The sequence below is a fragment of the Helicoverpa zea genome, chromosome 28 (genome assembly GCF_022581195.2).
Source record: "Helicoverpa zea isolate HzStark_Cry1AcR chromosome 28, ilHelZeax1.1, whole genome shotgun sequence".
Classification (NCBI taxonomy): Eukaryota; Metazoa; Arthropoda; class Insecta; order Lepidoptera; family Noctuidae; genus Helicoverpa; species Helicoverpa zea.
In genome coordinates this window covers 799,673-811,193 of record NC_061479.1, presented here as the reverse complement: position 1 = coordinate 811,193, position 11,521 = coordinate 799,673, and the positions used below count along the sequence as shown (strand labels likewise).

The 11,521-nt window shown below is 40.2% G+C and overlaps 1 protein-coding gene across 1 annotated transcript; it reads left to right on the top strand.

Annotated features, from left to right (window-relative positions):
- The first annotated feature begins 7,064 nt into the window (after positions 1 to 7,064).
- Positions 7,065 to 10,449, top strand: LOC124643866. Its single transcript, XM_047182988.1, has 3 exons — positions 7,065 to 7,685; positions 9,007 to 9,084; positions 10,191 to 10,449. Exons 1-3 carry the CDS (start codon positions 7,497 to 7,499, stop codon positions 10,395 to 10,397), a joined length of 474 nt encoding a protein of 157 aa, XP_047038944.1. The 5' UTR covers positions 7,065 to 7,496; the 3' UTR covers positions 10,398 to 10,449.
- Positions 10,450 to 11,521: the final 1,072 nt, after the last annotated feature.

Below are 11,521 nucleotides of genomic sequence, written 5' to 3'. Positions count from 1 at the left end.
ATACGCTTCAATCGTAATTGATTCGGGATTGGATCTCAGTCGAACGTGAATCGTATGTCGCTTAAGTAAAATCAGGAGAATCGGGCCCCTGGTGGGTTCTTTCGGCAAGCGGGTGGAATCGCGGGAAAAAACTAGTAATAACAAAAGTTATGGCAAAAATTAATTCTAAATCTATAAGTAAGTCTTATACATATTATTATGTATAAGAAATAATTGAATATATTGCACTTTACTTATGTTTTATTTTGAACTATTAACGGATCGCTCTAGCCAATATTTAAGTTTTTTTATAGGTAATAATATATGTGTACCTATTATGGAATGAAGTATATGTTTTAGAAATAATTTCTAAGTTATCGGCACGAATCTTGAGCTCTGACCTACATATGCGCAGAAGTGATTTATTAGCAAAGAACCAATCCCGAGTGACGGCTATGACGCGATGCGCTGTGAGCCAATCACCGCTTTACCCCGCCCCCGCGCCTCACTTCATACCACAAAAGGGACCCAATAAATTACTTCTGCGCAGGTGAAGGTCAGAGCTCAAGATTCGAGCCGATAACTATATATGTTATAGAAATAATTTCTAAGTAAATCAATATGTATTTATTTTGTGAATATTTTCGGGTGAGTTACACCATTTAACTATAAGGATAACCGAACCATTTTCAGTTGTCAAATCGTCGATGTGACCAATGCGCGGCAAGTATACGGCTGGTTCTGGTTTAGTTATCGTTATAGTTAAATAGTGGTAGCCTTCTTAAGACGATAATAAACGTTACTGCTCATATTATTAACTGATATATTGATATATCAATGTTTTATTTACCATTAAAATATCTTCTGTTTGAAAAGATCTGTCGATGAACGTACAAATATGTAATTTAAAAAACATGCTTGAATGTCACTTTTTACTATATATATGTAAAATTGTCCTACCAATTGGGTTGAAAATATAGGTATCTAATCTAAATAATAATATTTATTAACCTTATGATTGACTGTTTTTCTTTAATATTTAATAAAATCCTAATTAAGAACCTCCTTTTTAAGAAGTTAGTTAAAAACCGGCCAAGTGCGAGTCGGACTCGCGCACGGAAGGTTCCGTACCATCCAAATTAATATTCTATATACATATATATATTTATCGAAATTCAAGGTCACTAACAGTAGAATTTTAGTTTGGATGGTACGGAACCCTTCGTGCGCGAGTCCGACTCGCACTTGGCCGGTTTTTTTTGCGTTTGTGTACATAACGTATTTGACTTTTAACCTTTCAAACGTTTATAAGTATAAATATATAAAAGAGAAGTCATGATTTGTAGTCTACAATGTTTATGTTTTTTTTAATCATTAATAATGCAGTTTTTACCAGTTATGTTAAAACTACAATGCACTTCTATTAATACTTAGGTAAATATAAAATAGTTTAATGAATTTTTGGTTTTATTTAAATCTTCCTAGGCCTTTTACTAGGTAACTTTGTGTCGACTTGTAGTCTAAACGGACTGCCTATCTGACCTCCTCGACCCAGTTACCCAGGCAACCCAGTACCCCTTGGCAAGACTGGTTGTCTGAACTTCTGACTACCCGTAACGACTGCCAAAGATGTTCAAATGACAATTTAATGTGCCTTCCGAAACGGAAGAACTCGTCACTCGTCATGATGAGATAAATAAATAAGTTTATTTTTAATACATTTTAAAAACATTATTTTCATATGAGAAGGAACACAATTGAGTGTCTATATATTTATGATTCCACACGCCATTATAGCTACTACCGCAGCGCCCATTGGTTCGTATCGAGTGCTTTACGAACACGCTCGCAGTGACGTTCATCCACCTCCAAGGACCGACATAATACTCTTCCCTCTAAATCTGGCACACCATTCTCCGCGAACATCCCCGATGCACTGCAAAAGCGCGGCGGCGACTTATTCACCACAATGTGATGCATGTGTTGGATAAGTCGTTGAAGTACCTAATTAACCCCCGACCTAAAACAAATTACGTCATCATCATCATCCTCCGAGCCTTTTTCCCAACTATGTTGGGGTCGGTTTCCAGTCTAACCGGATTCAGCTGAGTACCATTGCTTTACAAGAAGCGACTGCCTATCTGACCTCCTCAACCCAGTTATCCGGGCAACCCGATACCCCTTGGTTAGACTGGCGTCAGACTTACTGGCTTCTGACTACCCGTAACGACTGCCAAGGATGTTCAATGACAGCCGGGGGCCCGATTCTCCTAATTTTACTTAAGCCACATACGATTCACGTTTAACTCGATTCAACTGAGATCCAATCCCGACTCGATTACGATTGAAGCATATGTGGCATTCCGCTATTTTTTCTTTGAAATAAACGTTTTTATCCTTTTCTTTCATTCAATAATGAATCATTTTGTCTGCAAATGATTTACGATTGCAAAATGATTGTACAGCAAACTACCGTACAGGCCAAAATCACCAAAATAGCAAACCAATCGAATGTCGCTGGAAAACGATTGGTCTTATATTAGTTGCAGAATGTTAAAACTGCTATTGCGATCATGTTACGATTCAATTTCTATTCGATTTTGACATTAGAGAGAGGAGAATCGGGCCCCTGGTGCATGGTAAGCAATTCCGTTGGGAAATTAGAATATTTAGGTAAGTTATCTGGACATAGGGAACTAAGGGCGTTGGCTGTCCGAAGCAATATTTTTTTTGTTCAAAAATGTCATGCTCATTGTATACAATTTATATGAATCTTCTTTCTCTTCTTGTCGCGCAATTTTAAATTGGTCCTGGTATGAAATGTGCATAAAAAAATATGTCGCGAGCTTTATTCACCTATCAAATAAACTTATATATATATACAACTTAAAACTAATACAGTGCATCAAAAAATTGCTCCTCATCGCTGTCACTAGGTAATGTACCCAAAAGACTGGCAGCATTGCCACGTTGGATGGCAATGCTCAACCTCTGTGCGAAATAAAAGCCAGCCTTTGGGTCCCGGGAAGTGTCAACCAAGCGCTGGGAAATATCCCTGGCAGGAAGGTGCGCCCTCGGACCCCACGGCCCTAGAGTTTCAACCCCAAACGGCTCAAACATGTAATTGCCTATAAGGTTACTATATTTGCGCCGCTTGAGGTTCTCTGCTTGTACAGCGGCGGAGCCAGCACAACATGCAGTTCCGGGAAGGTGAGATGGCGCAAGAGTGTCGACGCATGTCGCGTCCCACACTAAAGTCCTACCCACCTTCCACGGAAATAGCGACATGCCGTCTGGTCTTTTGCCATCGTCGCGTGCCAAGCCATTTGGTTCGAGTACGGCTGGCACTCCGACGGCAACAAGAGCGCGACGGATCACGTCGTTTATGTTGGCATGTCGTGGTATGCGGCCGTCACTCCGGCTGCACGACAGGCCGTGGTGACCGAGGCTGTTGACAGCTTCCCCGCAGTGGCAGCGATGAGGAGAGCAGCATGGAGCACCTAGTCGGAGGCAAACGGCGAGTCTGAAGGTGGTGTCATCAAACATGGTGCCTGTGTTTGAGGACGGAAGTGCAAGAAGCCATAGACCCGACTCCCATTCACCCACAGCCAGTAGGCGCGCTCGCTCTGCAGAAGTAATTGACGTATCGATTAAACTTTTCCGTAATACTCTGCAGAGCGGCTCATCCCACTGTCTCTCGGAGGACAGGTTGGCGGGTAAGTCGGTGTTCGGGCATGCGACTTTCCAAGCATTTAAAGCCTCAGTCAGGCTTGGCACCTCAAAATTGACCAGTGTGGTGGGTAATATTTTCCTGATCAATTTCTCAGTGCCATGGACCGAGGAAATAAAGGCTGGTAAACTTACACTGGAAATTTTACGGACGCCAAGTCCTCCCATACGGATGGAAAGAGTCGCTTGAGACCAAGCTCTGTCGTCCAAGGCCACATTTAAAATGGATGATAGTGTATGTCGTATAATTTCGTCGATTTTGTCCAAAAGGCTGGTGTGCTTCCATAAATGGGAAGCACGCAAGTTATACGTAAATTTTGGTCAAGCAATTTTTTGATGCACTGTATTAGTTTTAAGTTGTAAATATATATATATAAGTTTATTTTATTTTATTTTCAATTAACCTATCAAATTAAATTGGTACAAGTTTATTTTCGAATTGCGCGACAAGCTTTTTTTAAAGCGTTTAAATAAAAGTTTTTATTAGGCTTTTTTTAAATTTATTTTAAGATACCTGCTGAATTTAAAAAAATATAAAGATAATAAAAACAGACTGTGGACCTTACAGGCTTATTTGGGCATGCATTTTCTGTGGTCCCTTGAAGAAAAATAATGCTGCCGAATTAATTGTAATGGTGCAGTCAACTTCAGGTCAGTGGTAACAGTTTTATAGGAAAATCGTACTTATTACTATTGAGTTTAGGTGCATGACAGTTACCGTTGATGTGCAGTCTACCGTATATCATTGTAGACGGATGCTACGTCGAAAGATCATGTAGAACTAATTATTGTGGTGCTAATCCAATGACGAAAATGACTTACCATTCAATATTTGTACTGTAGCAGGCATGTTATCGATTGGCGGTAGACATTCAAACTTGGAAGAATTTTCAGCGCTTTTAGAATCATCGGCACGAATCTTGAGCGCTGACCTTCACCTGCGCAGAAGTGATTTATTAGCAATGAACCAATTCCGAGTGACGGCTATGACGCGATGCGCTGCGGGCCAATCACTGCTTTAGCCCGCCCCCGCGCCTCACTTCATACCACAAAAGGGACCTAATACCCTTCTGCGCAGGTGAAGGTCAGGTCAGCGCTCAGGATTCGTGCCGATGATTACCTATAATGTCGAATAAAAAATACCAAAGCCTACATGGAACAGGTTGCACAGGTATCAACTTCAACCCCACTTGTGTGCAACACTGTAGAAAAGGAAAGAAAATTTACTATTGCGTTGGGCAAAGTTATCAAAAATGCTATCCCAATTACAGACGTTATTCTTAGGGCTGCCATCTCGAATTTTGCCAAACCCGGACAAACATTAAAAAAACCCGGACATTTGGCGTTAATCGCATTTTTTCCCCGAACGAGTACGATTTTTTTTAAACAAAGTAACACCTAATTTGTAATCCATTTACTATTAACATACACTTAAATTCAATGAGGTGCTTCCTTACATGAAAAGTGTCCGGGTTTTCCCCGGACACTTCTTGAAACCCCGCCCGGACGGCCCCCGGACGGCCACCAAACGAGGACAAATCCGGGGAAACCGGGATGGATGGTAGCCCTGGTTATTCTAGACATGCTACTCCAAGAGATCATATAAGTGCCCATAATAGAACACAAATGACACCTTCGACTGGCCTGGACTGTAAAATAATTGTTAAGGGATTTATTTAAACAGTCTGAAAATTCACAATTTTTATTTATAGACGTTTGATATCTGATAGTGACTCCAGCACTTACCTATACTTAGTAAAATTCCGTAATCACGGCCATATGAAGGTATCTTGCAGTTCTATTGCAGTCGTATCAACTGCATTCGAACTGCCGTTGAACTGCAAATTTGCAGTTGAAATGCAGTCCGTCTGTCTAGAGCCTTAAAGTTGAAAAATATCAGTAAATTCGTATAATTTTCAGTACCGTTTCATCGCCTCATAGTGTTCATAAAAAAAGAGAATAAGTATACCTAGAAGTAATTCAAACTTTTTGGTGTCCATTCTATGACTTGATTGTTTTTTTAAACTGATCGTAGATTTCAAATGAGGTGGTATGTTGTTATTATATAGAAAATAATCATCATGTATGTATTGCGCACTCGTTATAATATAATGTCAAGGAAAATAATATTGGATTTGAAGACGCGTGAACACTAAACAGCGATAGGTAACTGCAGTTAGAATTTTGACATGAGCCCTGTTAGAGCAAGATCTGGTCATTCTGGGCCCCTAGACCTTACTTATTTTCTAAAGGACAAAACTTACATGATAGGTTGGTATTAGTGTGTTTAGTTCACGTATACATACCCGCTAGCTTAGACCGACGGCCAATTCTCAGTACTGGGTGCTAGGTACGGAAAAATTGTACTCGCTTTACTTACAGTCTTAGGTCTGATTTTTACTTATGTGTAATAATTATGTACCTATACAATTTGAAGTGAATACTACCAGGCAGTTTGTTTTGCCCGGCACGATAAATATCTACAGTATTAGCGCCTTGCAAAATATTTATAGCAAGTTGTGGTTTGGATATAAAACAGAACTTTTATCGTAGGCGTTGCTTATAGTCTATCGGTCATAGTATGCCAACTTGAGACCAACGAGAGTTTTAAAAACAATTTCTCCAGAAATCCTAACCTTCTTGAACCAACCTATAGTCTGTTTTTTAATCTCGTAGACTAAATTGACACAACGCAAAATGTCAAATTTACAAATAATGTTGCTAGCTCTTTTGTGCAGTGTTGTACTTACGATACTGGGGCCCGATTCTCCTAATTTTACTTAAGCGACATACGATTCACGTTCGACTCGGTTCGACTGAGATCCAATCCCGACTCGATTACGATTGAAGCGTATGTGGCATTCCGCTATTTTTTTATTGAAATAAACTTTTTTTATCCTTTTCTGTCATTCAATAATGAATCATTTTGTCTGCAAATGATTTACGATTGCAATATGATTGTAAAGCAAACTACCGTATAGACCAAAATCAGCAAAATAGCAGACCAATCGCAAACCAATCGAATGTCGTTGGAATACGATTGGTCTTATATTAGTAGTAGCAGAAAGCCCGATATGGTTAAAACTGCTATTGCGATCATATTGCGATTCGATTTTGACATTATTAACTTAGGAGAATCGGGCCCCTGGTTTGTTGAATCGTAACTTTTTATGTATAATAGACGAATTTAGTTTTCATTCAAAATATTATATTTAAAATTCACGTACGTACACACGGCTGCACGACGTGCTACAAACTGCCAGGGATATCTGACCACGCAAAGCCATGCGTAATCATCAAAAATAAGCACATTATTTCAGGATAACTTATTGTAAAAAAACGATACTTGATTTTATTAACGCTAAGTTTCGGTCGTGCCACATCACTATTTAAGAATTGCAATAAACTCACAACACTCGTAATGTCCAGTTTAGTCTACGAGATTAAAAAACAGACTACCTAAACTTAAAGGACTCGGTGCAATGTTTTTTTTTTTTACCAGGTAAAAGCCCAATCACGTAGTAGGTGCAACGCCATCTATAATTTTCTTTGAAACTATATTTTTTAAGAAAACCTCCCATTTATGTTTGTGATTATAATATATTCGTTATATTTTGAAATCAATGAACTGGATCAATCTTGCTGAATTGTCAGCAAGATCCATGGTATCCATGGCATGGATTGCCATGGATACCACATTTTTTATACCAAAAATCAAAGGAGAATCATGTACCTATCCTAAATAAACACGGACGTAGTCGCGAGCGAAAGCTAGTTTTTACATATAAATGGCCAAAATGGTGACTTTATGTCTTTTTCTGATCATTGTGACAGCTTTCAGGCATAGTTTACAGGATGGTTTAAAAGCTCCGGAATGTGTGAGACTAGTACAATTTCCTGGAAAAACAGTAACTTTTGCAGTTATGTGGAACCCAGTGTTTAGTGATGATTCATGTGATCCCATCTTAGGTTATATTGTAAGTAGAAAAGTAATATCTCTACATAGTATAAAACAAAGTCGCTTTTCCTGTCCCTTTGTACGTTTAAATCTTCAAAATTACGCAAAGGATTTTGATCCTGTTTTTTTGATAGAGTGATTGAAGAGGAAAGTTTATATGTATAATTACATCTATTAAATTGTGGGGAAATACAGTTATCCCGTGCGAAACCGGGGCGGGTCGCTAGTTAGAAATACATATAATATCAAAATATAGAAAAACAATGTTGAAAGATTCTTCTAACCTACAGACAGACATGTGTTGTGGGGAGTTTGTTGCGCCACTTCTTCCCAGCAACAACACATAGGAAGTGGTGAAGGGAGGGCGTTTTGGGGGCTGTCTTTTGTAAATTTCCGACGTTCGTAATCTGCTGTTTTGCAGCCAAGTTTAAATAAACGATTTTTGATTTGACTTAGATATTATGAACAGGTATGTGTATGTAATGCCCGCGGTTTCACCTGGGGCCGACTCTCCTAAGTTAATAATGTCAAAATCGAATAGAAATTGAATCGCAATATGATCGCAATAGCAGTTTTAACCATATCGGGCATTCTGCTACTAATATAAGACCAATCATATTCCAACGACATTCGGTTGGTTTGCGATTAGTCTGCTATTTTGTTGATTTCGGTCTATACGGTAGTTTGCCCTCCAATTATATTGCAATCGTAAATCATTTGCAGACAAAATGATTCATTATTGAATGACAGAAAAGGATAAACACGTTTATTTCAAAGAAAAAATAGCGGAATGCCACATACACTTCAATCGTAATCGACTCGGGATTGGATCTCAGTCGAACGTGAATCGCATGACGCTTAAGTAAAATTAGGAGAATCGGGCCCTGTTCTATTTTTCTTCTTGTCTGTATTCTGTGTGTGTACATAAACTGTTAAATAGATGGTTAAACAACAGCCTTTGGTAAGCTGTACCTACCTATATTACAGATAGGATGTATATATAACTTATCGCCAAGTTTCATTACATCCATAATGTTACTTAACATAGGCTTTTAAAACCATATTAGTAAAATATTTATATGCTACTTTATCTTTATAAAGTTGTTCACTCGAAACGCAGGTGAAACCGCGGTGAAACAGTAAACTCAGATGATAGTGATAATACCTACTATTAAAAAAAAGAGTAACCATGGAGTTTCTTGCCCGTTCTTCTCCATAGGAAGCTACTTTTGGAATGGGCAACTAGAATCAAACTTATTTATATTGTTGATGTACATAAGTGCTTGTAAAGGCCTAAATGACTTGGCTTTGACTTTGATATTTCGTCTATCTTGTTACAGGCGTATTTATGGGAGATCAAGAAAATTAAAGCGATCATTCATTGCAAGGGACAGCCAGAAATGGTGGATTATGGACCGGTAATTTTGTTATATATGTATATAGATAGAAAGATAATACGTTTATTCAGCACAAACAATAACAGACAGAAATAAATTTATAGTTATCGGCACGAATCTTGAGCTCTGACCTTCACCTGCGCAGAAGTAATTTATTGAGTCCCTTTTGTGGTATGAAGTGAGGCGCGGGGGCGGGCTAAAGCGGTGATTGGCCCGCAGTGCATCGCGTGATAGCCGTCACTCGGGATTGGTTCTTTGCTAATAAATCACTTCTGCACAGATGTAGGTCAGAGCTTAAGATTCGTGCCGATAACTATACCAAAAATACTTAAAAAAGTAAGTGGGTGCACAATACAAATTACCACGACTGTCGTGGCACGACATTAAAGACAAAAAAGTATATACATCTTAGACGTATCAAAAAAAGAAGCACGTAGTACGTAGAAAAAAAAAGAACGGCGCGGTTCAGTGTGTCTTAAGGGTGCATCTACACGGTGCAAGTAGCTTGCGCATGTTGAGGCACATGCGCAGGTTACATACATGCATTTTATAAACGTACGGATCCAGCGACTCGCGCATGTACCAAAGCAAAATACCCACTCGCGTGCTCTTGTCATTTGCTTGCGCATGTTAACTTGCTCCAGCTACATGCACCGTGTAGACGCTACCTTAGTTTGCACCGAATAGGGGTGCAATTGGAGTGGGTTAACATCTGTCACTTGATACCTGTAGCAAGATGCAGAACAATGTTGGGGTCGGCTTCCAGTCTAGCCGGATGCAGCTGAGTACCAGTGTGCCACAAGGAGCGACTGCCTATCTGACTTCCTCAACCCATTTACCAGGGCAACCTTGATAAGACTGGTTGTTAGACTTCCTGGCTTCTGACTACCCGTAACGACTGCCAAGGGTGTTCAATGACAGCCGGGACAGCCGGACCTACAGTTTAACGTGCCATCCGAAACACAGTCATTGTTGTCCAAGATATACTTAGAAAGTACATACAAACTTAGAAAAGTTGCATTGGTACTTGCCTGACCTGGAATCGCACCAACACTCATACTTGAGAGGTTTGTGTTTTACCCACTAGGCTTCTACGACCTTTAATATAATTATTTAATCAATTACAGGAAGTTGACAATGACTTCCTGCGAGGAGGTTTACCTGTGATCCGGTCAGTTCCAGCCGATTCTTGTATGGTGGTTTTCCGTAAACTGAAACCAGGAGTTGAATATGAAGCTCGAGTCAAGGCCTACACGGAGACCAGAGAAAGCCCATTTTCTTGCCCGTCCAGGCTTAAGGGTTCAATATTCAAGATGTGTTTTCCTGAGCCGTGAACTCCCAGGGGCTTGATTTCTGCTAAGTTAATAAAGTGACAATTGAAAACAATGAGGAATTTTCTTATTTATTTCTTTTCTTAGCTGATGATTAGATGGTGCTGACATACGTGAATGCAAGGAACGGAACGTCTTACCTTATCAACGATATATAATTTTCAGGTCGTATTTAAACGTTTCGTTGGAACGAAACGTTTTTGCTATCATTATGCTATTTTTTCTCAAAAAGAAAACCATTGAATCTCAATAGCAGTTTTAAACCTTAGCTGGCATTCTGCTACTAACATAAAATCAATCGTATTCCAATTACACTTCATTGGTTTGCCATTGGTCTGCCATTTGGTATATAGGGTAGTCTGTTCTACAATCATGTTGCAATCGTAAATCATTTGCAGATGATATGATGGTAATAGTAATAGTAATAGGCCCCGCAGGGCATCTGAGGCGGATGACGGGGAGTAGCGACCCCGCGGGGCTACATATCCGAGTGCTCCAGGGAGAGTATACTGTCCCCCATCTCCGGCCTGCCGGAGTGAAGCATGACGGGGGATAGGTCTCCCGCCTCTTAGCTTGCCTTCATCGGCCGGTCAGAGTGGAGTCGCTAGAGTAGGGTTAGCAGCCCGCTCGGAGGGTAGGTGCCTCGTGGTAAGTGGCGAGTGGGCCGGCCGATGCTGGACCCACAGGGAGCGCGTGATCTGCGTTTAAAGTCCGCCGAGGTATCCTCACCCTTCACCCGCCCATGTACCTGTTGCCCCCTTGTTGCGATTTCGCGACTGATTCCCGGGGGCCCAGTAAGTGAGTTGGTGAATCTCCACCTGCCATTTTTACGTGTATTTATTACATTGTTACTGGCAGGTGCCATAGATCCCGTAGTTTCCCCATTCCTAGTCCACTAGCATCCCATCACAATAGCCCAAGTAGTTTTCATCCATAGTTAGCAATAGTTTAGCACAGAACCGGGGATTGTCCTTCAGTGGCGAAGGGTGGTTTAATGAAATAGGGAAGCCGCAGCAAAAAAAAAAACTGGGGGGGGGGAGTACTCAGGGATGGGGGGGGGAGAGGTAATGGAGGTAATTTCTCAGTCCACCTTTTAGCACTGACTGAGAGACTGATAGTTTGAACAT

Coding starts and splice junctions, on each gene's coding strand:
- LOC124643866 (XM_047182988.1), top strand. CDS start 7,497: ATGGCCAAAATGGTGACTTTATGTCTTTTTCTGATCATTGTGACAGCT. Junction 7,686..9,006: donor ATCCCATCTTAGGTTATATT/GTAAGTAGAAAA, acceptor ATCTTGTTACAG/GCGTATTTATGGGAGATCAA. Junction 9,085..10,190: donor AAATGGTGGATTATGGACCG/GTAATTTTGTTA, acceptor AATCAATTACAG/GAAGTTGACAATGACTTCCT.